The sequence below is a fragment of the Nomascus leucogenys genome, chromosome 6 (genome assembly GCF_006542625.1).
Source record: "Nomascus leucogenys isolate Asia chromosome 6, Asia_NLE_v1, whole genome shotgun sequence".
Taxonomy (NCBI): Eukaryota; Metazoa; Chordata; class Mammalia; order Primates; family Hylobatidae; genus Nomascus; species Nomascus leucogenys.
The window spans coordinates 78,880,831-78,908,759 of NC_044386.1; the positions used below are offsets into that span (position 1 = coordinate 78,880,831).

General features: G+C 38.5%; 1 protein-coding gene and 1 pseudogene across 2 annotated transcripts; one reads left to right on the forward strand and one right to left on the reverse strand.

Annotated features, from left to right (window-relative positions):
- Nucleotides 1-961: 961 nt before the first annotated feature.
- BNIP2 (BCL2 interacting protein 2) lies at nt 962-27,245 on the reverse strand. Of its 2 annotated transcripts, XM_030814497.1 has the most exons (11): nt 26,941-27,245; nt 20,232-20,338; nt 18,067-18,134; nt 17,418-17,594; nt 15,726-15,902; nt 10,436-10,538; nt 8,984-9,115; nt 7,064-7,150; nt 6,688-6,786; nt 5,898-5,933; nt 962-2,228 (listed from the first exon to the last, which is right to left on the reverse strand). In XM_030814497.1, exons 1-11 carry the CDS (start codon nt 27,151-27,153, stop codon nt 2,177-2,179), a joined length of 1,251 nt encoding a protein of 416 aa, XP_030670357.1. In that variant the 5' UTR covers nt 27,154-27,245; the 3' UTR covers nt 962-2,176. The 2 variants fall into 2 exon arrangements, with proteins under 2 accessions (XP_030670357.1, XP_003267102.2); XM_003267054.4 differs by lacking the exon at nt 5,898-5,933 and having other exon boundaries at nt 968-2,228.
- Nucleotides 14,585-15,534, forward strand: LOC100585380 (annotated as a pseudogene).
- Nucleotides 27,246-27,929: the final 684 nt, after the last annotated feature.

Genomic DNA, 27,929 nt, shown 5'->3' on the forward strand with positions numbered 1-27,929 from the left:
AAAGCAGGCATCCCTTTAGTTTACTTATTCACAGCACCTCATTTTCATTATATCCCAGGTGTTATCACTGTTGTCTCTGAATTTTAATGTTTAACAGAATAGTCTTCTTCTACTTTAAAAAAAAAATTCAGAAAAACATCACTTTTGCAACACGTATCTACAGTTAGGAGCAATGACTGCAAAATCAAAAATCAAAATAATGCAAAAAAGAGTTGAAGTTATTCTTCATACTTTTTAAACTGAAGAACCAAGTACTTAATGTGGTAGAAAACCACCTATTAAAAACCTCAGCCCATTTTGAGCAAGATAAAGATGTATAGATGAAAGACTACGTTAAATCGTCTACAAATATAGAAGAATCTAATGACAAATTCAATACAATTGTTTATACATAATCCTTATATGGTAAATTCAGAAGGAATGCCTAACTTGTTATTGTTAGTTTGCTTCTTCAACAAAAAGGGTTCCTAAAATGTGAGCAAGCAGTAATGGTTTTGGCTCAATTCACTGTAATGACATTAGTTCAGGATCTGCCAAGAGCTGCTGGATCTGAGTTAAGTCAGGAGGCTGCTGAGGAATGTTTCATCCTGGGAATCCTCCAGCATCTCTCTCCTATAACTGGTTTTAAGTTAGAATGCCAAGTTTAGGACTGAGGAGGACGAAAAGTATAGGAAAGTTCCCTTTTGTAACAGAAGGCTTATAAGTACATGAGAATGGTAACAGCCACATGTGTGTTCAATCTAGGATAGAATAAATCTTAAAAGGTTAGCTCACATCCACTTCAATTTTGCTACTCTAGGCCACTGTTTTGTAAAATACCTTACAGGAAGGGTTGAAGAGTAGCCATGACCTTCAAATTTGGAAGGTATTATGCTTACCAGCTGTATATGAGCCTTTCAAGTATATGACACAACATTAGATCAATCTGTTGTTTTAGAAATAATTTTGTCGGTAATTAAACTTTTTGTTTGGAGGCACAAACACAATTTATTTCAATGTAAAGGTACTTACCAAATGAAACAGTTTAAATGCTTGGAACAAACGTGTTATCCAAAACAGCACAATATAATGATGCTAAGACTTACAAAATTAACCTAATTTACAGTATTGTCAAATATGATTTCATAGAAACTTGAATAAACACATCTAACTAGCTCAAACAACTACTGAGTTCAAATAATTGATATGGAAGTATTTTGGTAAAGTGCCCATAGTGAGAGCAGTTTAAAAAGCAGCCCCTGTTTTCTATAGAAAAAGTTGTGACAGCGAATAACTCATCACGTTCTCTGCAATACTACTCAGCACTCACACACACTCAGGGGAGCAATACCCTGGACACATAGCTTATTTCACATTAGTGAACAAACTCAAGATTTTTATAAAGTTCTGACTTTGGGCCAGAAGATAAAATGTCCCATATATACATATATACAAACCCTAATTCCTACCCTCTTAAATCCTCTAGTTCTAAAAATGGCTTTTTGACTTGTCTTTAAGTTTAGAAAGGAAAAAGTGTGCAATGCGCTTGCATTTGTACTTGCTGAATTATGAAACAATATATGTTAAATGAGAAAAAAACCTTGGGATGGTACTAATACACTTCGATTATATATATGATCTTTGGGTATTCATGAGAATCAGTTTAACCATCTGTTGCCTTATGAGAAACTTAATTTTCTAAGTTACCCAGGAAATGTATTTAACCATTTACAAAAACAAAAATTCTAATATGCACTTTACAAAATCGTGGTCTTATATACCTGCATATTTCTTCCATAAGACAGGTACACATTAAAAAATATTGCTCAATAACATAAAAATATATATTATTTCTTTCCTTTGCCATTTATGCATATAAATATTTCACCAAAGAAGATGCATCATTCAATAAACAAATGCAAAAACTGCTTTATATAAGGTGTGGTTCTCTATTTAGCAATATAAAATATAAAACGATAATAATACAGTTAGCTATTAAAGAGCTAAATTCAAGAAATTTGCAAACCAATACAGCAGTGAACAGTCCCTTGTATAATACAAAAGTCCATTATGAAAAAGTCAAGTCGATTTTGTAACAGGTTACATAAAAATATGGGCCAATAAATGCATTATGAATGCAAAAACAGCACTGCTCCATCAGCACATTCTTCAGTCTTGTTTGGACTAGATGCCAAACTTACTGTTCATTTTTCGGTTCATCTTGTTTTCCATTAAGTTCTTGATCAACTCTGTTTAATGAAGAATACATATAATAAGAAACCAGCAACTGAACAATTTTCTTTCTAAAAATAATGACTATTTAAGCATAGAATATTACTCTGTTAAAGACAAAGCTTTGCAAAGAAGCAGACATAGTAAAAACAGTTACCAAACATCATTTCCCCAACCAGAAAAGAGAATTTTTAAAGGCAGGAGGACACTGGCAAGAAATGTGACTGTTGTTTCTTTCGAGATTATAAAATACTTTACATACAAATGCATATAAACTTTCTTAAAAGTTCAAATTACATGGCATATTGAAATCTTGACCTGTAACTTGGCTGTGGTAGGGATCCAGGTGGTAAGAAACTGGCAGGAAAAACAACTCCCTCAAAATGATTCTGTTAACTAAAATATGAAAGTGCCATGAATGCCACCAATTATCAATCAATATTTTAAAATCCAGTGATAAAAAATGCATCCTTATAGAACCCATAATTATTCCCCAAACCTTATTGGTACACATTTTGTGAATGCCTTAAATTGGTTTTGACAGTAAGAAGCCTTAAGAATTGAACATTCAAGGCCGGGCATGGTGGCTCATGCCTGTAATCCCAGCACTTTGGGAGGCCTAGGCGGGTGAATCACGAGGTCAGGAGTTCAAGACCAGCCTGGCCAACATAGTGAAACCCCATCTCTACTAAAAATACAAAAATTAGCCAGGTGTGGTGGTACGCGTCTGTAGTCCCAGCTACTTGGGAGGCTATGGTAGGAGAATCGCTTGAACCCAGGAGGCAGGGCTTGCAGTGAGCTGAAACCATGCCATTGCACTCCAGACTGCGTGACAGAGTGAGACTCCGTCTCAAAAAAAAAATAAAAAATAAATAAAAAAAAAAGAATTTAACATTCAAAAATATCTAATATAAATTAATTATTGGTTAGGCACAGTGGCTCACACCTATAATCCCAGCACTTTGGAAGGCTGAGGCGGGCGGACTGCTTGACCAGGAGTTCGACACCAGCCTGGGCAACGTGGCAAAACTCCGTCTCTACAAAAAATACAAAAATTAGCCAAGTGTGGTAGTGTGCACTTGTAGTCCCAGCTACTCAGAAGGCTGAGGTGGAAGGATTGCTTGAGCCCTGGAGACAGAGGCGACAGTGAGCCGAGACTGCACCACTGCACTCCAGCCTAGGTGACAGAGGAAGACCGTCTCAAAAAAACAAAACAAAAACCCATTAAAAAGCTTATTTATTTAGTGGTGGGTTGGACATCAGTCATATCAAAATTTAGGCATGTGGGGATTAGAAGGATTACATAATTACCACATAATAATTATAGACAACCCTTCAAAGATAACAGTCTATTACTATTACATATGTAGTGGTCTGAATAACTGATGCAGGGACCTTAAAACAATCTGGTATTAGATATAGAAAAATATTTTTCATATGTTTTAATTCTTATCACCCATTACTGTGCCCACCTGAATATTAGTGAAACAGACCTAAAAGCCCTGGTCTGTGGTAAAGCCAAAGTACATTTTAAAATATTTAAAATATTGTTATAAAAAATTTGGAATGTATTTCTGATAAGGCATGCAAAATATATCAAATCCTCTTAACATCTGAAATACCCTTACCAACTAATTTCATAATTATTTTTAAACTCCCCTGAAACATTTTAACAATCTGTATCTGCATGGCCACACTTGCATCCAGTTGCTTGAAAGAAACATTTTAAACATTTAAAACTGCTATCCTTTTTCTGTCACTGGGGACACTGGATCTCACTGTTGTCAACATTTCTTCAACCCTCTTCCCCACAAGCCCCTCAAGAAAATGGTTTTACCCCTTCTTCCCCTGCTCCCCCAAAACCTGCCATAGGGACTCATAGCTTCATACTCTTCTTAGCACCAGTACTTATCATATCATGCAGTTGTCACCTTAAATAAGCTCCCGTGCACCTAGCCTCTGTAAAGTTTGGTTTAGGCTGGGCATGGTGGCTGACGCCTGTATTCCCAGCACTTTGGGAGGCCAAGGTGGGCAGATCACCTGAGATCAGGAGTTGGAGACCATCCTGGCCAGCATGGTGAAACCCAGTCTCTACTAAAAATGCAAAAATTAGCCAGGCGCGGTGGTGGGTGCCTGTAATCCCAGCTACTTGGGAGGCTGAGGCAGGAGAATCACTTGAACCCGGGAGGCAAAGATTGCAGTTAGCTGAGATTGGGCCATTGCACTCCTGCCTGGGTGACAAGAGCGAAACTCTGTCTCAAAACAAAACATGCCTCTCTACCTAAATTTAAAAATTAAATTTTATCATTTTCAGATTGACAAAAATTTATTATTTTTTAAGACTAAAGAAACTACAAAAACCAGAACATTTTTGAAAGATACATGTAATCATTCTATTTATGGTTAAACACAAGTAAAAAAAAAAAAATCAAGATAAAATAGTGACAGGTTTCAAATAATACATTTAAATAAAAAGTACAAATTCCATATTTTTTCTGATGTCTAAATTACTTAACAGTATTGAAAACTTTTTAAAAAGGCTTAATACAGCACATTTTATCAACAAAGGCAATTCACTGTGAAATCTATGAAGCAGCTGGCTTCAAAATATTCTACAATTACAAATCATATTTTTAATTACAGCCACTTGTCTGTCGAATGCACAGCAATGCCTAGAAAGGAATGAGAAATCAGCATGATCTAAAATCACTGTCTACATTTCTATGTTAAAGTGTTGGTTAAACTGTGAAGTGTCATATAGAAGTGTAAAACTGATTCTATCACAAGGCCTACTGAATTCTCACTCATCAACAGAAACAAAATGTGTTCAAAGTTAAGAATGTTCCAGTTAGTTACAGTTGGCTCCTTAGAATGGTCAAGATAATTACATATAAATCTCTCACCATAACTCTTAAGATTGTATTAAACTATGTTTTGCTAATTTAATTGCCAATATTTTAAAGATCTAACAAACTAGATCTAAATTCTACATTTTTCTAAATTATTATATAAAATTCTAAGTATTTTATACCCTTGCCTTTCATCATATATGTCACGGTATCAATAGGTAATAGTTTGTTATGCTCAAAGCAGAAGTGTCCAAAATTAAATTTAAAATAGAAAGCGAAGTGTTTAACTGTTAAATGGGACACTGAGATTTTAGGTATTTTATCACGTGTAGAATTTGACTGGTTAGCAAGCCATTTAATGTAAGCGTAAAAGGAAATCAATGTTGGTTAGCCAAAGAATATATGCATTGCAAATATAATAATCAACCCCAGGGAAATTGAGAACTTTTAAAAAGTCTGCAAAAATATTTCAAAAGCACAAGTTAGCGATTTAAAGAAAATGGTGAAACAGATAAAGTCTTAAAATTATTTGGTGTTCCAAATACCATTTTTAGTAATTTCTCTGGTTTCACCATTAGTACTTAGACTAAGAAGGAGAGAGAAGGGTCTGTGGTCTTTAATTGCTAATTGGCATCATATATGGCAATAAAACATGGTGAATCCAAGTCATATTCAGCCTTAGGAACTCTGGGTTCACCCTGTATTTGGAAGTTGGGGTATATTTATATTTGCAAATGCTATTATCTTTGTCTACAAGCTAACCAACCAATAAGGAAGAGTTAGTCTGCAATGCAAATGGACTAGTCTAGATGCAACCCAGTCAAGGTGTGCATATACCTTTTTTGTTTCTTTTTAAACTTTTCTTCTTCATACCTTTGTAGGGAAGAGTTATTTCAGTAAATATACATGTTATGAAAATGAATAAAAACTTGAAAAAAGCTACTAAAAATAAACTTACTTAAATTTTCCAGCAAAACCAAAAATATTTAATACATGATGTAGAAAGTAAAAATTGACTTAATAAATCTGACTTTCATACATTAAATAGACTAAAACTTCAGGTGAGCAGAACAAAGAAACTTTTCCACATGCATAGTAATACTCAGGTATTTATGTTAACAGCCTTCTATCAAGTCCAAGAAGTTACATGGAAGAATGTGAATCTGATATCAGAACAGAATTTCAGTCACTGGAAAACATTAAGGTTATGATGATTTAAATATTTTTATTTATTTAGCAATATGATTATTCAATAATAATATTCATGATGAGTTTACTCAAATTTGTTGAGCACTATGTTCAAGTCTGGAGAATGTTCTTTAGTATTGATCAATTAGAAAAATCATCTCTTAGATTATAACTAGTCTATAGAAGTATAACATGAATCACAACCGGAAATAATTTATCCTAGTTCTTCAACTGACAGCCTGAAGAAAATGCTAACTTATGGGGACGGTGTGGGAAAATGGCTTCTTCCTCTTTTTGTTACACACACACACACACACACACACACACACACGCACATACAGTTATAAAATATAATAAAGAATGAGTATTGAAAAGTATTACCCATTGCACATCAAAATATTAAGATCCAATACAATTAAGGAAATAAAACAAAACATACTGTTTTATGCATTCTGGTATGCCAACGTATTCCATGGGGACAAGTTCTGCTAGTTCTGCCAAATTAAAGACGTATCTAATTTTTTGGCTGAATTTTGAGCTATGGAAGAAAATAAAAATAATTACCTCCATATTTCTGACAAATATAATGGATACAATGTTTACAAGATACAAAAATCATGTCATTTTGAATGTTCAAAACACAAAAAGATGATAAATGTCTGAGGTGATGGATGTGCTAATCACCCAGGTTTGATCATTATACAATGTATACACATATCAAAATATAGCTCTGTATCCCATAAATATGTGTAGTTATTATGTGTTAACTAAAAATAAATGAAAAAAAATTAAAGTCAATGGCTCTCAAAAATTACCTAATAAATGGTCTTGTAACAGCCAGAAGTGTTCTGATAAACCAAGAAGGATGTACAATGATTAGGGATTTTAGATTTTTCCGTAACCTGGAGTTAAAAAAAAAAAAAAACACACAAAGAAAATTTAAAATTTCTATAAATTCTAATGCTAAAAGTCAAGACATCAATAAATATGTGCAAGTTTATACAAAATAATAGTTGAAAAATCTCACCCAAGAGTTCTCATTTAGGTGTGATACCCCTGTAGACAAGAAAATGCACTCTTGAATTCTGATGGTCCCTCCTACTGCTATGAAATGAACTTTACTTCATTTGGCCGGATTTATGTCCATAGTATTGCCTGTTATTAAATGTCTCCTAGCATACACATTCACTTGTCTTCAGGACTCTGTTAACCAGGGAAAGAGGCCAATACTGAATGTAAAAGTAAACTATTCTCATTTTCCAAGACTAGGGAGAAACTGGTGCTAAGTTCTTCAAAACCATGAAAAGCACCGTGCAGGCAGCGAAGTGTTGAGTGGAGAAGATAACCACAGGAACAAAAACAAATCAGACCTAACTCCAATTCTTAAGGAATTTAAAGTTTTGATTAAAAATTAAAGGTATTATCCTAGACCTCTTCTTTTTAAATGACTAAATACTCATTGTATTATGCGTACTTCACACATAAAGTGAGATACATATATAATCACAAGAGCTAGCCAATGTGAAATTTAGATGTAAAGAGAAACCTATTAATGGGTCTGACTTGATTTAAATTAGCCATGGCAAGATCAAACCATTTGGAAGATCACATTCCTTCCATTAGGTACTGATGACTAACTCCCAAGACAAAACACTTCTAAAGCTTGTTCCAAAGAAAGATTACAACTAAATAAGCGCCATTAAGAAACATAAAGACTGAGCGCTGTGGCTCATGCCTGTAATCCTAGCACTTTGGGAGGCTGAGGCAGGTAGATCACTTTAGTCCAGGAGTTCAAGAACCAGCCTGGGCAACATGTTGAAATGCTGTCTCTACAAAAAATACAAAAATTAGCTGGGTGTGGTGGCACATGCCCGTAGTCCCAGCTACCTGGGAGGCTGAGGTGGGAGAATCACCTGAGCCTGGGAGGTTGCCGCTACAGTGAGCAGAGATTGCACCACTGCACTCCAGCCTAGATGACAGAGTGAGACCCTGTCTCAAAACAAAACAAAAACAAAAAAAAACATGCTAAGCACTATAAATTAGGCAAAACTCAGAATGTAATGAAATAGGAAACATACTACATTCTCCATCCTTTGCTGAGATGTAAATAGCAGGAAAGTGTTCAATGTGGAGAAAATTGCACCTTATAAGTAAGGAGAAAGCGTTCAATTAAATAAGGAGAAATACAGAGCTACTTTATAAGTTTGAAGAATTAAGGTTATTCTTTATAGAAAAATCAAAATTGATTTCTCTCACAATATTCTAAAATGCTATCTTTAGAAAATAGAAACCTGCCATGAAATTAATAAATAAAATTAAAAAAATAAATGGTGTTTTAAAATAGCAACAGAAGGCTGGGCGCGGTGGCTCACGCCTGTAATCCCAGCACTTTGGGAGGCCGAGGCGGGTGGATCACCTGAGGTCAGGAGTTCGAAACCAGCTTGACCAACATGGAGAAACCCCGTCTCTACAAAAAATACAAAATTAGCTGGGTGTGGTGGCGCATGCCTGTAATCCCAGCTACTTGGGAGGCTGAGGCAGGAGAATCACTTGAACCTGGGAGGCAGAGGTTGCGGTGAACCAAGATCGTGCCATTGCACTCCAGCCTGGGCAACAAGAGTGAAACTCCGTCTCAAAAAAAAAAAAAAATTAAATAGCAACAGAAAACAAAGTTTGATCTCCTAAAGCCATTATAAAATTTTTTCAGACTAGCTTTCAACTTGTCTTTGTATTACCTTCTATCAATTTGCTGATAACATTTCCTGAGCCATCCCAGACTGGGCATTTTTCTTCGAGTTGTTGCACCATTTAAATAAACTATCATGTAGTTTTCTGCTACTAATAGCTCCAAAGTGCCAATAACGTATCTGTAAAAAACAAATTAAGTTTAAGCCTTAAAAATCACTGTGCATAACTGAACTAGGTTCTCTAAATTATACAATTATACAATTCCTTCCTCTCTCCTACAATAAGAGCAACAGTGAAAATGCTCAAACCGCATTAGCTAGTATTAAAAAAGTTATTTTTTAGAGATATATTTTGAAATGTTTCTAGATGAAATGATTTGCTCCTGGGATTTGCTTCAAACTTATAAACTGGGGGTTAGAAGTGAGAACAAAGTATAAATTGATAATTGTTGAAGTGACTGATACATGAAGATTTGATAAGCTTCTCTTTACCCCTGTGTATGTTTGAAACTTTCCACAATACGGTTTTTAAAAACTGCACTAACCTGAGAAATAGAATGACCTTGTGGAAACAGAACTGATTTGGCTCAATTGTATTGGCCTTCTAGGGGTAAATATAATTTAGCCACATGATTTTGAGACAAAAATCACTTCTTTACACTTAATGTGCCTGCAAATGTAAAATAAAACAGTTGGGAGAGGTAAGGCATGGTGGCTTACTTGAGCCCAGGAGTTTGAGACCAACCCTGGCAACATAGTGAGACTCTGTCTCTACCAAAAATTAAGAAGTCAGCAGGATGTGGTGACATGTGCCTGTAGTCCCAGCCACTAGGGAGGCTGAGGTAGGAGGATGGCTTGAGCCCGTGAGGTCAAGGCTGCAGGGAGCCGTAGTTGTACCACTGCACTCCAGCTTGGGTGACAGAGTGAAACTCCATCTCAAAACAAAACAAAACAAAGTTGGAACAAATAATCTGAGATATATTTCCCAGTTTTAAAATGACAATTTTTCTCTTGAATTGGAAAACTATTGTTTCATAATATCAAAGAATAAGGACTCATCTAGTCCTGTAATCTAGTAACAAATACTTTTACTTTAACCCTTATTCTGTTGTTCACAAACTTGCACTTGAAAAGATCTGAGATATTTATTTTTCTGAGACAGGGTCTTACTCTGTCACCCAGGGTAGACTGCAGTGGCAAAATCACAGTTCACTGCAGCTTTGACCTCATGGGCTCAGGTGATGCTTCCACCTCAGCCTCCTGAGTAGGTGGGGCTACAGGCCCATACTACCATGCCTGGCTAATTTTTTGATTTTGTAGAGAAAAGCCTTTGTCATGTTGTCTAGGCTGGTCTCCAACTCCTGGACTCAAGTGATCTGCCCACTTCAGTCTCCCAAAGAACTGGGATATTTATAATTTTTAAAAAGGTTAAGTTTCTTAAGGTGTAGATCTAATTAGCTCAGAATTCTGTCCAAATGTTTTTGTTAAATACATACTTACTTAAAGAGATTGTCCATCAGGTATCTATAGTTAGGTTGAGTACTTTCAGGCATGAAACAGACAGCAAACACAACAATGGCATTTAATCCATCCCCATAATATCCTAAAAAAGAAACCAAAGACAGTATCACCAGCATGATTTTACTCTTAGGCATTTTTAGAAGACATCTGTATGATTGGTAAATTATACATAAGAGTTTACTTTTCACAAATTTCTGTATTAAATGTATGTTTTGTAAATCTTATATGATCTTATACAGAATTTTAATTTCTTCTTCCCAAAAAGAGAACAGTAAAATTTAAAGAGGACGGTGGACAGAAAAAACAAAAAAACCCAAGACCACTTAAATTAGCATATTTAAAAAGCCAGCCCTATTTTAGCAGGTAGACAAATATAGTGATATAACCCAATAAATACAGACACAATACAATATCTGCAATGTATTTTTATTTATTTCTATGATGCTTATGGTTAAAGTGGGTGCTTTTTTTTTTAGACGGAGTATTCTTCTCTCGTCCAGGCTGGAGGGCAGTGGCACAGTCTCGGCTCACTGCAACCTCCGCCTCCTGGGTTCACGCGATTCTCCTGTCTCCTGAGTAGCTGGGATTACAGGCGCACACCACCATGCCCGGCTAATTTTTTGTGTACTTTTAGTAGAGATGGGGTTTCACTACGTCGGCCAGATTGGTCTCGAACTCCTGACCTCGTGATCTGCCTGCCTCAGCCTCCTACAGTGCTGGGATTACAGGCGTGAGCCACCGTGCCTGGCAAAGTGGGTGCTTTTTAATTTTTAAATTTTTTTTAAAGATAGCATCTTGCTCTATTGCAAGATGCATTCTATTGCTCTATTGCACTCCACAATGGAGTGCAGTGGCACAATCACAGCTCACGCAGCCTTGAACTTCTGGGCTCAAGGGATCTTCCCACCTCACAGCCTCCAGAGGAGCTGGGGATACAGCGCACACAAACATGCCTGGTTAATTTAAAAAAATTTTTTTTTGTGGAGATAGGGTTTCACTGTGTTGCTCAAACTGGTCGTGAACTCCTGGCCTTAAGCAATCCTCCTCCTATGGCCTCCCAAAGCACTGGGCATGAGCCACATCGCCAGAGCCATAAGTGGGTGATATTTAAAAGGTAAGTTTATATTTTAAAATGCTAGCATTTTGTAGAATTTAAGACATTAAAACTAAATTAGGCCGGGCGCGGTGGCTCATGCTTATAATTCCAGCACTTTGGGAGGCTGACGTGGGCGGATCACTTGAGGCCAGGAATTTTCAGACCAGCCTGGCCAACATGGCGAAACCCCGTCTCTACTAAAAATATAAAAAATTAGCTGGCTGTGGTGGTGTGCACCTGTAGTTCCAGCTACTCAAGAGGCTGAGGCAGGAGAATCATTCAAACCTGGGAGGCAGCGGTTGCAGTGAGTTGAGACTGCGCCACTGCACTCCAGCCTGGGCAACAGAGCAAGACTTGGGTCTCAAAAAAAAAACTAAATTACATCACTGACATAATTTTCAGTAATAGAAAACAGCGCTAAAATATGTATGTTTCAACTGCAGTCTTTATATATGAAGCCCCTATTTAGTAGCAAATACTTCTGCTTTAACCTTCATTTCTATTGTTTACAAATTTGCACATGAAAAGATTTGAACATTTCAAGAACATCAGAATCTTCACTACCTTTCTTAATCACTCAGTCACAAAATATATTAAGTGTGATAATGCAATAAAATAAAGTGGTCTTATTTTCCCCTATAAAAAAGTGCTATTTCTGAAAGATAAGAGATTTAAGCCATAAATCAGGTCTTATAATTTGATTCCTGTGAACTAGCTGAATAATGTATGTCTGTGGACTTCCTGATCCAGATTATGCCATTTTCTTCATCTGAGTACGATTAAATTAGGCAGAAGAATGCAACTACAAATATTCATGTGATTTGCTTTCAGATGAATGAAGACTGTAGAAATAAGCAGGGGAATGCATCTGGCAGAGAGTAAATTAAGTGGAAATGACTCTGAAAAAAAATCAATCTGCTTGACCCATGTGCCCCTCCATCCTACATTAGGAGGATGTAAGGTAGTATGACATGCTCTACAGTAAGCTGTGTTCTGACTTACCACTAACATTCTAGCACTATTTACAATGTGCCTAGGTTAACTTCTATATATGGTACTGTTAGATTGAAAGGATTTGTAACTTAAACTTTTATGGCTTTTCCTAATTTTTAAGGGAAGGGACTTAAGCCTTGTATTTTTGTATATCCCATAAGTATGGAAAGTGGGTGCTCTATAAAAGTGTGGAGTGAACTAGTTCTCTATTAAAAGATAATTTGGGCTGGGCGCTGTGGCTCATGCCTGTAATCCCAGCACTTTGGGAGGCTGAGGCGGGCAGATCACAAGGTCAGGAGTTCGAGACCAGCCTGGCCAATATGGTGAAACCCCGTCTCTACTAAAAATACAAAAATTAGCCGGGCGTGGTGGCGCGCACCTGTAGTACCACCTACTTGGGAGGCTGAGGCTGGCGTATCGCTTGAGCCTGGGAGGCAGAGGTTGCAATGAGCCAAGACTGTGCCACTGCACTCCAGCCTGGGTGACAGACAGAGCAAGACTCCGTCTCAAAAAAAAAAAAAAAAAAAAAAAAGAAAAAAAAATTTGTTCACGTTTTTAAGGCAAATTAAGGTTAAAAAGTCCAAGTTTTAGGGCCAGGCACAGTGGCTCATGCCTGTAATCCCAGCACTTTGGGAGGCTGAGGTGAGCAAATCACAAGGTCAGGTGATCGAGACCATCCTGGCTAACATGGTGAAACCCTTTCTCCACTAAAATACAAAAAATTAGCTGGGCATGGTGGCGTGCACCTGTAATCCCAGTTACTCGGGAGGCTGAGGCAGGAGAATCCCTTGAACCTGGAAGGCAGCGGTTGCAGTAAGCTGAGGTCACACCACTGCACTCCAGCCTGGGTGACAGAGCAAGACTCCGTCTCAAAAAAAACAACAACAAAAAAGAGTCCAAGTTTTACTTAAATCCATAAATGACTTCTACAAGAATGTTCAAAGCAGTTTTGTTTATAATAGTCCAAGCTGTTAACTCACATGCACATCAAAAAAAATAATGGATAAGCAAATTATGGTTTATCCAAGCAATGGAAAACTACTCAGCAATAAGCAGGAATGTACTGTGGATACGTGCAACAACATGGATGAATCTCAAAAACTTCATGCTGAAAAGTAAACAAAAGAGTGCACAGAATGATTTTAGTTACTATATATGAAATTCTAGAAGAGGCAAAACTAATCGGGGGTAGATATGACAGTGGCTACTGAAAGTGAGTATTCATTGGGCAGGAATATTAAAGAATTCTTCTGGGGCAATGAAAATGTTCTATATGTTTAGGGGTGTGGGTTTTATATATATGGGTATATATGGTTATATGGGCATTTGTAAAAACTCATTGAATTGTACACTTAAGATCAGAGCATTTCACTGTTTACAAATTAGGGAGAATGTTCAGTCCCAGTTTTGGGTAGCCTGGAGACAGTTTAAAAAATTTTTTTTTCAATTTTGAGACAGGGTCAAAAAACAAAACAAAACAAAAAAACAAAACAAAAAACTAGAGGGCAGTGGCATGATCATGGCTCACTGAAGCCTCAACTTCCCAAGCTCAAGCTCTGTCTCCTCCCACCCCAGCCTCCTAAGTAGCTGGGACTACAGGCATATGCCACCACTCCTGGCTAATTTTTTTTTATTTTTTATTTATTTATTTTTTTTGTGGAGAAGAGGTCTATGTTGCCCAAGCTGGTCTTGAACTCCTGGGCTCAAGTAATCCTCCTGCCTCAGCCTCCCAAATTCCTGGGATTACAGACCTGAGCCACCGTGCCCAACCTGACAGTTTTCACTACAAATTCTTTTGTACTTTTTCAACTTACTGTATGCATATAATCATTTTTAAATGGTACTTTTATTCTTTTACTTTAAACCTGTCATGTTTCTAAAATGACATGAGAAATGCTTATTATTCTTTCAAAATTACATAATATCTCTAGGCAGAGTTTCTAAAAGTATTTAGAATTCTGATATTGCAGGAGACGGCTAGGGCGGGCAAGCGCGGTGGAGCGCCGCGCGGTGCTGTGCGGGCGGCAGAGTCGGGCGTCATGGAGGATGAGCGGAGCTTTTCGGATATCTGCGGCGGCCGCCTGGCCCTGCAGCGCCGCTACTACTCCCCCTCCTGCCGGGAATTCTGCCTCAGCTGCCCTCGGCTCTCGCTGCGTTCGCTCACCGCTGTCACCTGCACGGTGTAGCTGGCGGCCTACGGACTCTTCACCCTCTGCGAGAACAGCATGATCCTCTCTGCTGCCATCTTCATCAGCCTCTTAGGTCTGCTTGGTTATCTCCATTTTGTGAAGATTGATCAGGAGACTCTCTTAATCATTGATTCCCTTGGCATTCAGATGACTTAATCTTATGCTTCAGGCAAAGAAAGCAATACCTTCATAGAAATGGGCAAGGTCAAGGATATTGTCATCAATGAGGCTGTTTACATGCAGAAGGTGATTTACTACCTCTGCATCTTATTGAAGGATCCAGTGGAACCACATGGGATATCCCAAGTAGTACCCGTCTTCCAGAGCGCCAAGCCCCAGCTGGACTGCTTGACTGAAGTATACAGGAGCTGCCAGGAGATCCTGGCACACCAGAAAGCCACATCAACAAGCCCATGAGCCCCAGCATTCAGAAGGCCAGCATTGTCTTCCATGGGAGATGACTCTTAACCCACAGGGGCTGGTTTTCCGTACTCCAAACCATCAGGTGGACGCAGTCCTAGGAACCATTATGGATGTAGTGCATCTCAGAGCCATAGAGCAGGTGACTGGAAATCTAACTCAGTATATTTCCGTGTATTATAGTGTTTTCCTTGTAAAGTTTTGCCTACTTTACCAAAAGAGGGGAGACCTTAAAGTAATGTCAGCAAAGAACACTTTGGGAAATTGCTAAGCATGTTCAGGTTTACTTTGTTGATGTTTGTGAAGCAAAACAATGGGAAACTGACATCAGATGTCTTGAGAAAGCTGTATTTTCCAATAGTAACCCTTGTGTAAAGTTATAAAAAAACCAAGCCCTCCAGGTACTGGTTAGCAGGAAGAAATGTCCTACAAAAGACGAGTCTGTCAACCTAGTGCCTGTGTTCTGTATAGGGCTTATTTACTCTTAATAAACAGATCTCCTTCCAAAAAAAAAAAAAAAAGAATTCTGATATTGCATTAAACAATCTGAAAAATCCTCAGTAACTCTTACCCCCATGGCTGATAACTTTTTTATAGGGTTCAATTGCCTTCATATCAACCCTGTGGTCCTGTTCTCCAATCCTGAACATACGCCAGCGTCGTCCATCTTCTTTTTCCTCTGCTGCTGTGTATTCAGTAATTGAGCCTTTCCTAATTACTTCAGTAGTCTTGGGTTTTGGAAGATCATCTGTCAAAATAAAAAGTTTTTGAATCACAAATTGTTATACAACAAAAATCAAATTATACGTTAACCACTTTACTACCTAGATTTTACAGAGAATTTTCATTATACCATCTGTGCAATTTTAAATCTCTCTTCCATAAAGAAGGAAAAGGCTTATTCTTAACATGAGGCTGTTTTATGTCTTTGGAAATCATGGTTCTTTAACTTTTATTGCCCAATTTAGCAAAAACCACCTAATCATAGTGCAACGTATATCCACAAGTTCAGAAAATATAATTCGTAGAGTCATCAAAATCTTAGTATGCTGGCCTTACAATTACAATGCCTTTCCAGATTCAACTTGTGACAATATTCTCCTTGGCAGTTATGACTATAGGTTACTTCAAGTAGCTATCTGGGAGCCAATTTTGTTGTTGTTGAGCACATAAATTAACTGTAATACCAGATAGGAAGTGGTTAACTACTCAATGATCACTTCTCATTTGATCAGTTTTATAAAGCAGAAATGTATTTATAATATTTTGAAGTATACATGCAGAAGTCTATTAAAATTAGCATTAGCCAAAGCATAAGCACCAATGATTAAGTGTAATTTATGTTTTGAGATTGCAGTTTAGCTGATTTTTAATGTAGTAATAATTTTCAAAATTTCAGTATTATAGTCCTTACCAAAAGATGGGGGGAGGGGGAAACCTACTGCATGTTAGTTGTTTCCAAGACAAAGCTGTTAACGGAAAATATCCTTCCAGGAAATGACTACAGCAGCATTAAAGAAAGAAGAGACAAAACACATAGGCACAAAACTATTTCAGTATCTTTACAAAGTATTGCTTATTACTGGACTGTTTATTGAACCACTAAAACAGGGAAGAAAAAAGAAACCAAAAATATAGCATATCACACTTCATTACAGTAAAGTACTGAATGCTAAACACTACTTTGAAAAAAAATCATTTTCAAGATGGGAAAAACATATATAAAAATTATAACAACTATATATAAGATACAGGAGACAATTTTGTAATTAAAGAAGGCAGGCAAAGTAAAACAGCACAATTCCTTTGAATTACAAATAATAAGGAATACTAGGTTCGGGGGCTAAAAGTATACATTAATTTAAGTTGGTCATTTCACAAAGTAGAGCAATGTCAGGCAAACCTACTTAAAAAGTCACCCCAAATGCCTCCTTTCAGAACTCCCTTCCCACAAACTGTTAACTACATGTCTCTTCAAAAGTTTCTTACTTGATTGACTGAAAAAGAGCATGCCATAATTATCAAGAAATATTTTTGAAACAACTATGAAAAAAACATGGCAGCACTGGGCAAATAAGAGGGGAAAAAAGCCACTGGTGTAATCTACTATATACACAGTTTTGAATTACTTGAGACTATTCAAGGGTTAGCAGAATTTCCTATCTTAGTAACAAATATATGAACTTTAGAAAGAATGACATATTTCAAACAAAATCCCTTAATACATTAATAAAGATCAGATTAAAAACAGTGAAACATTTACCTTCCCACTCAAATTCATTACTATTCTCTGACGGTGTGTCTAAGCCATCTAAGTCAATCTCCCCACTTTCATCCAAATCATCTGACAATACAGAGCCATCACTAGGATCCAGTGTCAGGCTAATGTCTGGAGCCATTAGTTTCTTTCTTACTTTATTTCCATTAACTTCTAGTGAGCCTGGAATTGGAAAATAAAGAAAAAGATATGTAACAAGGAATGCTTAGATGCTAAAGTTGAATAAGAAAAATTTTAACTACTCCATTCTTGGGAAAAAATAATATTAATTAAACATAATTTCAAAGCACCTATTCACAAAATTTTTATTCTAATCATTATTGCTTCTACATCGTTGGCAAGAGATCAATAAAGTATCAATGTCTTTCAAATAGAGGCAGACCTTATAGATACCTCTTACCACTAAAAATGATCTCCTCCACCCCTTTACTGTAAAACTTTCCAAAAACGAAGCATATGTTTTTGGAATTTTTTAAAGCATTCTAAAAATGCTTTCCTCAATGTTCAACTTATACTTTGACTTCTATGATGGAATAAAAACTCAAGTTTTTTTTTTTTTTGGACAAAGAAATGTGTTTTAAAAAATAACACAAAGTCCATAATTTCATTGAAAGTAAAAGTGTCAAGCTCTTACCAGGCTGGTCCTCTGGTCCAGTTATAGCTAGTATATCTGCTTCAATACTATCATCTTCTGGTAAAGGTCTAGAAGACATAGGCATACTTTTTAATCCAGAAATTAAGAAAGAATTTTTTTTGAAGTTCAATCTATTAAACATACAGCTTATAGAAATAAATAATTATTTGGAAAATGGAATAAAGCAGTGTCGTTGTTTTTGAGACAGGGTCTTGCTGTCTGTCACCTAGGCTGGAGTACAATGGCACAATCATGGCTCACTGCAGCCTTAACTCCTGGGCTCAAGAGATCCTCCCGAGTATCTGAGACTACAGGTGCATGCCACGATGCTTGGCTAATTTTTAGTAGAGACAGGGTCTTGCTATGTTGTCCAGGCTGGCCTTGAACTTTTGGACTCAAACGATTCTCCTGCCTTGACCTCCCTAACTGTTGGGATTACAGGCATGAGCCACTGTGCCCAGCCTAGCAGTGTTTAAGATAAAGCCTCAGCCTTCTGAGTAGCTAGGACTACAGTGGCACACCAACATGCCCAGCTAATTTTAAAAGTTTTTTTTGTAGAGACCAAATATTGCTATTTTGCCCAGGCTGGTCTCAAGCAATCCTTCTGCCTTGGCCTCCCAAAGCACTAGGATTATAGGCGTGAGCTGCTATGCCTGGCTACACTTTCAAAGTAAAAATTCTGACTATCAGAGCAGACCTATACACTTATTATATATAAGTAACACATAAAAGTAGATATAAATTCCTTATGCAACAGCTCTTATACAATTATAAAACATGTAACAATTTTAAACAAATATGACTGAAATGCACAAATATAATGTGATGTATGATGCAATGTATGAAGCTCAATTTTTACTCACGAGACTACAGTAACAATGGTTCAAGTCTTCTGAGATCAGCATTCCTATATTTACTACCACCACCATATGCAACAGTGATTCAGGTCTCCTATCAGCTGTCCAACTGCTAAGCTATCTAACTACTAAGGCACCTGATTATGCACTAGGATGTCTTCTGACCACTATGGCATGGAAGCACTATTTAAATATAAGGTCTGTCTTTGCTCTCTTTTTCATTAGCCTACCTGGTGCCAATATAATTGTAAATACAAATGCAAACATGTCAAGGTGGCTGGCCAGATGAGCTAGAAAATCCTTATTAATTTACTTAGTAAGTTTTTTTTTTTTTTTTTGGTAGGGGGGAACCCACAACATTTTTTTTTTTTTTTTTGAGACAGAGCCTTGCTCGGTTGCCCAAGCTGGAGTGCAGCATCACGACCTCGGCTCACGGCAACCTCTGCCTCCTGGGTTCAGGCGATTCTTGTGCCTCTGCCTCCTAAGCAGCTGGGACTACAGGTGCGTGCCAAGCCTGGCTAATTTTTTGTATTTTTAGAAGAGACGGGGTTTCACCATGTTGGCCACGTTGGTCTCAAACTCCTGGCCTCCAGTGATCCGCCTATCTTGGCCTCCCAAAGTGCTGGGGTTACAGGCATGAGCCACCGCACCTGGCTACAAAATTAAAGAAAATTTTTAAAGACAACTAAAGACCTCCTTCTCTGAGGAATCCCTCAGACCTTGTTTAAAGGAAAACAAAAACAAAACAAACCACTAAAACACTTTATTATAAAAGCAAAAATTTGGAAACTTAAGTGACCAAAACAAAAATGAAAGATTACAGAAGATTATATATATATTTGGTTGGAAAGTAAGATACAAGAGAATCAATCTAACTGTTGGGAAGAAACTTTTACTTCCTAGTATCAAATGATCACCTTGTATTACTGAGTTTCTTAGTGACATCTCAGCTGGGTGCAGTGGCTCACACCTGTAATTCCAGCACTTTGGGAGGCCAAGGCGGGCAGATCACGAGGTCAGGAGTTTGAGACCAGCCTGGCCAATATGGTGAAACACCATCTCTACTAAAAATACAAAAATTAGCCAGGCGTGGTGGCGCACACCTATAGTCCCAGCTACTCGGGAGGCTGAGGCAGAAGAATCACTTCAATCCAGGAGGCAGAGGTTGCAGTGAGCTGAGATTGCGCCACTGCACTCCAGCCTGGGCGACAGAACAAGACTCCATCTCAAAAAAAAAAAAGTAACATCTCGATAAAGAAATTTTGAAGTTTTGTTCTAAAATTGTTTTCATTTAAAAGCATTGCTCACATCGGAAAATCTTCATCTTGCCATTCTTCTTTAAGTTCCACACCTTCCATCCTCAGCCTGGATTCAATGTCAACTACAAACTCTTGAAAATCCAGGGAGCCAATGTCCTATGAAGAGAGAAAAATGTATAACTTAATTTCCACTTTACTTTTTATCCACTGAAAAGGCACGATAATCTTATATATTAGTTCATACTTGATGTTTAGTATAGTGGTCTGGTCATGAAATTCATTTACGAGGTTGCAATTTTTTTTTTTTTTAAAGAAAAGAGAATATTCAGACTACATATATTCTGGGAAAGTTAAATACTGTTTATAGTTAGGATACTGTTCAGTGAAAATACTTGTTTTCAGTTGCATGTATAGTATCTCAGGTTATGACTGAAAATATATTTCATACTACAGATTATATTAAAAAATTTGAAGTGGGGTAAGAAATAAAAATGTTCTTTATTACAGATTCATAATTAAATTTTCTGTCTCTTGGATACAGGTTGATTCTAGAGAGAGTAAATAATAGTAAATCAATAATATTTAAACTCATGATTCAGCAGAGTCAGGTGGTGTGCTATCTCTTATGTTTCCTTCTCAATAGTTTGATGCCACAATTCCTGAGCCACTGAAAGAAGTCTATTCAATGACTTGTGCCGTAAATGAATTATGCTATCTTTTGATTTGTTTCATATCTATACTATGCCCTTCTCATATAGCTCGGCAGATGTTTTCAAACACTGAACTTGGTGAATGCCCTTTTATGCAACTACATATTTTAACATATGCCATGAACTTTAGTTTTAGTTTTTCCAAGGAATCATGTGAGTGCCAATATCCCCATTTTAAAAGTGAGAAATCTAGAGATACTCCCTCTGGTGATGGAATAAGAAATAGAAGTTTAGGTAAGATAAAGATCAAACTGGTTAACAATGCAACAAAACAGTGAAAACTATAGAAGGAAAGAGGTATTCATGAGTATTTAGTTCATTTACATTCAAGTCAATAGACATCTGAAGTTATTCAATAAACGGCAGTTACATATTTCTGTTTTCTTTTTGCAGTAACATATTTAAGAGATACAGAGCATCACTAGCAGTACTAAAAATGAAGTTAAAAGTGGTTGACACCAGGCTGGGCACGGTGGCTCACGTCTGTAATCCTAGCACTTTGGGAGGCCAAGGTGGGCGGATCACTTGAGGTCAGGAGTTCAAAACCAGCTTGGCCAACACGGTGAAACCCCGTCTCTACTAAATACACAAAAACATTAGTCGGGTGTGGTGGCAGGCGCCTGTAATCCCAGCTACTTGGGAGGCTGAGGCAGAAGAATCGCTTGAACCTGGGAGGTGGAGGTTGCAGTGAGCCGAGGTCACACCACTGCACTCCAGCCTGGGTGACAGGGCAAAACCAGTAGAAGAGGAAAGAGGGTGAAACGCAGAAAATGACTAATGCTTTTCATAGTAAGTCCTTCTATACCATTTGATTTTTAAAATGATACTATGACTTTAAAAGATATTTATTAAATAAAATCAATCATGCCAGCCATTCACATCAACCAGTCTTCTAAAAGAAAAATGTGGTCACGTCCTATAGCTATCTTATCTGCTATGTCAACATTCAAAAGATGCACAAAGTTATATAGAAAAAAGCCTTATGATCCATAATGACTAAATTACAATGGAAATATCCTAAAGTGTTAGATTTCACAAGGTAAACTAAATTTGTATCTCTGCCAAGGCTGGAAGGCTCTCTTCCCAGTTTGAATTTTTACTTATACTCAAGAGAAGGTTTTAAACATTCCCAAAAGGTTTCAATGTTTGATGACACACTTGCTAGCACAGAAAAAAAATGGTAGATGCTGACTTTTCCACACCAACTTATTTGCTTGAAAAAGTCATTTACATATAGGAGTAAGGTTTTTAATTCTCTGGGAAAACAATCATCTAGGCAATTTTGATAAATTAATGAAAAACATTTAAAATAATCTTGACTTATTTAGCACTTTGTTGGGAGGGAAAAATACACAAAAAGAGGGACACCTACCTTACCAAACAATCCCCTCTGTTTAGAACAGAAATAGTAGAAAGGAGCCCACAATTACAATCGACAAGCCCGAATGGTGAAAATACTTACTACTCTAGAATTACAATGCTCAAGTGAGACCAAAGCATTCTATGACTAAAGGCTGAAAACTGATAAGTCTCTTCTAGATGTTTAATTTACTGTATTTCCCAATGTTTTAAGTTTTCTTAAGTCTTTGGTACTCACTCTAAAGTGAACCATGTATTTTCCTAAATTCAATAATCAGAAAAGCTTTCTATTATCTTGTCGCACCTTTTTACTGTGTGTTGAAAAAAATACCAGGATGTTGTCTGGGTGTCTTTTTCAAATATCTCAAATACTCAGAAAAATATTTAGCATTTCAAAAATAAAAGCAGAGACTGAAAGTTGTACCCAATATATTCCCAACACCTACCATGGTGCCCAGCACATAATAGGCCTATAAAAATTAAGTGAATAATACTTACCTGTAGGGTATGGACACTGGTCAGCAAACCTTTGCTCAATCTCTTAGGCTTATTTTGCTTATTAAACTACATGAATAGGATTTGTCATGTGTTATCCCATAAAAATGTAACAAAATATTCTGTGGGAACCTACACACCAGCAATATTAATTTCTGTTTGTAAAATTGTTCCTCACTGGTAAGAGGAAAGGTTTATCTTGGGAAATTCTAGAAGACAATCCATTCCTTTCAGCTGCTTAACCATTGGAATAAGTTTGTCCCTTTGAAAATAGCTCCTTGAGGCCGGACGTGGTGGCTCACACCTGTAATCCCAGCACTTTGGGAGGCTGAGGTGGGTGCATCACCTGAGGTCAGGAGTTTGAGACCAGCCTGACCAAGATGGTGATACCCCGTTTCCACGAAAAATACAAAAAATCAGCCAGGCATGGTGGCGCCTGCCTGTAATCCCAGCTATTATGGATGCTGAGGCAGGAGAATCGCTGGAACCCCAGAGGCGGAGGTTGCAGTGAGCTGAGATTGCACCACTGCACTCCAGCCTGGGCGACAAAGGGAGACTCTGTCTCAAAAAACAAAACAAACAACAACAACAAAATCCAAATAGCTCCTTGAAACACAGACAGCCCAAGTCTTTCAGCTATCTCAGCCTATTTATTCCATTTTTACCTTAATATCATATTGAATCATGTGTTAATACCTCAGCATACAGACATGGATATTTAGTTTGAGGATAATCAATTATCTAGTTAAACAGAACTTGGGGAGAGAGATATAGATAGATTTACTCTACCACTTCATCATGAATTTTAGGGGAAAAGCACACTAGGTAGATCAAAACAATTTAAACAATCGAGGGAGTACTGTTTCTTGGAAGCACTTTATCATCAAGCAGCTGTTAAGAACAGCAAACGAACAAGGAAGGAGTTAATATAACCACAACCACTTTGAAGAAAATCAGGATACTGCTGACTCACAAGTTAACTGTGGTTGCTTCCCATTTCTTGTTCATGTATTTTTCTTAGTAAATTAGAATGGGAAATAACACTTTAAGATGATATTTGTTAAAATAACCTGTTGGCACAGGAATAACTTGATTTCTCAATAGATTGACTCTTGGTAGTGGCGGCACAACCTTATGCCACTTACTTGTTGCAGTCATAAAGATAAATTCAAAACAGTTGTTGACTTTAGGTTAAAAAAAAAAAATCAAAGAGATAATTGATTCCTTCCGACATAGCTTCAAGGGGGAGGAGTACTGGTAAATCCAAACAGGATGAAGCAGCTCTCCCCAGGCAGTTTAGCAACATAAGCAAAAATTAAATGTTAAGATCACATTTAGGCCAGGCTCAGTGGCTCACTCCTGTAATCCTAACACCTTGGGAGGACGAGGTGGGAAGATGGTCTAAGCCCAGAAGTTCAAGCCTAGCTTGGGCAACATAGTGAGATCTGCCTCTACAATTTTTTTTTAAGATCCCATTAGAACTGTTTAGATTATAATACAATTTTACACGGTGATTTTACTATATGCAGTTTAATACTGCTGCTCCAATAGGTGCCAGTAACGACCGTTTATGCTGAAATCAATTACAGTAGGCAGATGGAAATGCCCAGGCAAGCCTTTTACTTCCCCATTTAAAGAAGGTTTCGTTCTAAACATTTATGTTCACTTTTTAACCAACAGCCTGTATATCTAGGAGATCACCAAACATCCTTGAAAAAATCCTAGACATGTGCTTGTCATTGCTCCCTTGAGGGTAGTTTTTAAACAATGAAATGAAATGCTCTATCAGAAATGTTAACACAAGCGGGGCATGGTGGCTCACACCTGTAATCCCAACAATTTGGGAGGCTAAGGCGGACGGATCACCTGACGTCAGGAGTTCAAGACCAGCCTGGCCAACATGGTGAAACCCCATCTCTACCAAAAATACAAAAATTAGCCAGGAGTGCTGGCACTGGCTTGTAATGAGAGTGATCAGGGAGGCTGAGGCAGGAGAATTGCTTGAACCTGGGAGGCAGAGGTTGCAGTGAGCCGAGATTGCGCCATTGCATTCCAGCCTGGGTGAGAGAGAGAAACTGCATCTCAAAAAAACTAAATAAAATAAAATAAATCTTAACACAAAATTTAGAGGAAAAACTGGAATGGTGCTGAGTTCTCTCAAGACTGTGAAAATAAAGCAAAAGATGACAGTGCCACTTACAAAAGTTACATTTATTATCACTATGCAGAACATACTGAAAATGCTGAGATCTTTAAAAAGATAGTCTACTGATGTCTCAGTTTGTTGTAGTTAGAAATATTAGTTGCAATATAAAACTATAATCGTGGAATATTATTATCACATTATACCAGTATTCTGCTTTACAGGATGTAAACTTACTTTATAGGATGTAACACGACATCTTTTCTTTTTTTTTTTTTTTTTTTTGAGATGGAGTCTCACTCTGTCACCCAGGCTGGAATGCAGTGCTGCAATCTCGGCTCACTACAACCTCTGCCTCCCGGGTTCAAGTGATTCTTGTGCCTCAGTCTCCCAAGTAGCTGGGATTGAAGGCATGAGCGACCATGCCTGGCTAATTTTTGTATTTTTAGTAGAGATGGGGTTTCATCGCGTTGGCCAGGTTTGTCTCATCTCACTGCTTTATCATTTTTTGCTCCTGACCTCAGGTGATCCGCCCACCTTGGCCACCCAAAGTAACAAGACATCTTTCCATCTATCAGCCCGGTAACTTACTAGATCTGGTTACATATACTTTCTCTGACACCTTTCTCCCTATTGCTCCTTCTACCAGCATTACTCCAGATAGAATGAACAGAACTTTTCCAGAGTGCTTTTCACATTTACTAACCACTTTTAAATCCATCATCTCGTGTTCCAACCAGCAACTTTGGGATGCATGACACTTGTGTTATCATCATTTTATCTTATATATGAGGCAATGACACTACATCCTGGTCCCCATATCTCGTACGGAACTGTTTCTAATATAGCACACCGTCTCCAGTGCACTGGCAACTTTATAGAGAATAAGCCTGTAATGCCTGATTTGGCTGCACTTAGCTTCAAAGGTCTTGTAATGCCTGAAGACCATAATAGCACTGACTTATGATAATCTAGTTCAAGTTCCGTTTGCAGAAGTGGATCTGTCATACTTCCTGTCTAAGCCCAGCAGTGTTAGGCTGCACTAGAGATTATGAAGACTAGGAATAGAGTTTAGAGAAAATGTAAACCAACAAGAACTAAGAATATGTGCAAAATGATCAAGAAACTAGTCTGCAGGGGTAACTTAATTGGGTAAGGTCAGTTGTAATTTTGAGGAAACATCCATTTACAAATTACAGAATTTGTTTCTACAATTGCAGAAATTCCTATAAAATGTTAGAAAAACTACATTTAATTGAAAATAAGAAATCAGGTATTAGGTGAAATAGAGATCCTAATCAAGAGAAGGTGAGAATGAAAAAAGCAACACTAAAATGCAATCACAAAGTTTATTCAATTAAATAAATAGGAGGCACTGTAACTATCTTGATGAACACCGCAAAAGCTGTTTCGTCAAAGAACTCACAGGACACACAGACAAGTAACTCTCCAGCGGCATGAAATGCATCCAGAAATCCAAACCATTTTGCCAGGTATTTAAACAGAGAGGGTAGTGTCTAGATTCACGCGGGGACTCGGCTTTTGACGTACACACTCTATATTTGGTTTAGCGTACTCGGGAAGATCTATTAAAGCCCTGATTACTTATGCTGCTTCCGTGTCTATTCCCCAAGGTTACGAGGCATACCAGAAGTCCAAGTTTCTTTGTTCTGTACCAGGACGGACGCTGGTCATAAATACTGAACCATCGTAGCCCAGCCACTTCACCCACACCAGGGTAAAAGGGTGGGGGAGCGAAGGAGGGGCAAGGTTCCATCCCGAGCACAACTACCAGAAACGGAAAAGCGACGGGGTGGGGGGCCAAACTGCCAAATACAAACAGGACCCGAGCCAAGGGCGGGGACCTAAGCTGGGCGGGGATCCAGGAAGCACCTCCCGAGCAGGTTCTATGGCTCCCCCAACCAAGGGTAATCCTCTGGGTTTCCTCTCCCCGGACGTCGTGGGCACGCGCCCGACAGACTTTCGCCCCTACGCCGGTTCCCAGTCCAGCGCCGGAGCCACCGTGCCGAGTTCTCCCAGGTCGCACTCACCCCGGAGGAAGCCTTGGCCCCCTCGTCCTCTTCGCCCCTCCAGGCCGGCGACGTGGGGCTGACGGCCAGGTCGCAAAAAGCAGCGCCGAGCGGAGCCCGCTCCCCTCGGTCGGCGGTGGAGACCCCAGCCCAATCCCTCGGCCGCAGCGGCACGGCGGCGGCGGCAGCAGCTGACCCGGACACAGTGAGACGCCCCGGCGGAAGTGATAACATCCCGACCTCCTCCGGGCGCTGCAGCCGGCGGTGGCGGCGGCGGAGGCGTGGCGGCGGCGGAGGCGTGGCGTCTTCTTGAAACCCACAGAGCATACCCCAACCCCCTCAGACGTCACGGGCTACCGCTCGCGCCTGCACGCGCCGGGTCGGCCTTCCTTGCCTGTGGGCGGACCCGTCGCGTCGATTCCTTATTGGTGGCGTTACTACGCCTCAAGGCGTTTCTTCACTCTTTGCTGTCCGCAGGGACGCTTCCCGGTAGTTTCAGTTATTTTTGTTTTCTTTCTACCTGTCTTTATTGATCATTACAGTAGGTGAAATTATCGATATCAATAATAGTATCGTAATGCAATAGGTGCAATTATATCAATATTATTACAACAGGTGCAATTATCAACGATCAATAATAATGTGAATTATAAAATGGATGAAATAAAGGGAGGAGGTCGGGCGCGGTGGCTTACGCTTGTAATCTCAGCACTTTGTGGGGGCGAGGCGGGTGGATTACCGGAGGTCAAGAGCTCGAGACCAGCCTGGCCAACATGGTGAAACCTCGTCTCTACTAAACATACAGAAATTAGCTGGGCGTGGTGGCGCGCGTCTGTAATCCCAACTACTCAGCAGGCGGAGGCGGAGGCGGAGTTTGCAGTGAGCCCAGATCGTGCCATTGCACTCCAGCTTGGGCAACAGAGCAAACACTCCGTCTCAAATAAAAGGAAAAAGGGGGAAAAAAAAAGAAAGAAAGAAAAGGAAGGAAGGGAAGGAAAGAAGGAAGGAAG

Excerpts from the sequence above, each read along its gene's own strand:
- BNIP2 (XM_030814497.1), bottom strand. The coding sequence starts at position 27,153 with ATGTTATCACTTCCGCCGGGGCGTCTCACTGTGTCCGGGTCAGCTGCT. Across the intron at positions 10,539-15,725 it reads AAAAGTTATCAGCCATGGGG|GATATTATGGGGATGGATTA; the intron begins GTAAGAGTTACT and ends TTTCTTTTTTAG. Across the intron at positions 2,229-5,897 it reads TTTAAAAAGAAACAAAAAAG|AGTTGATCAAGAACTTAATG; the intron begins GTATATGCACAC and ends TTCATTAAACAG.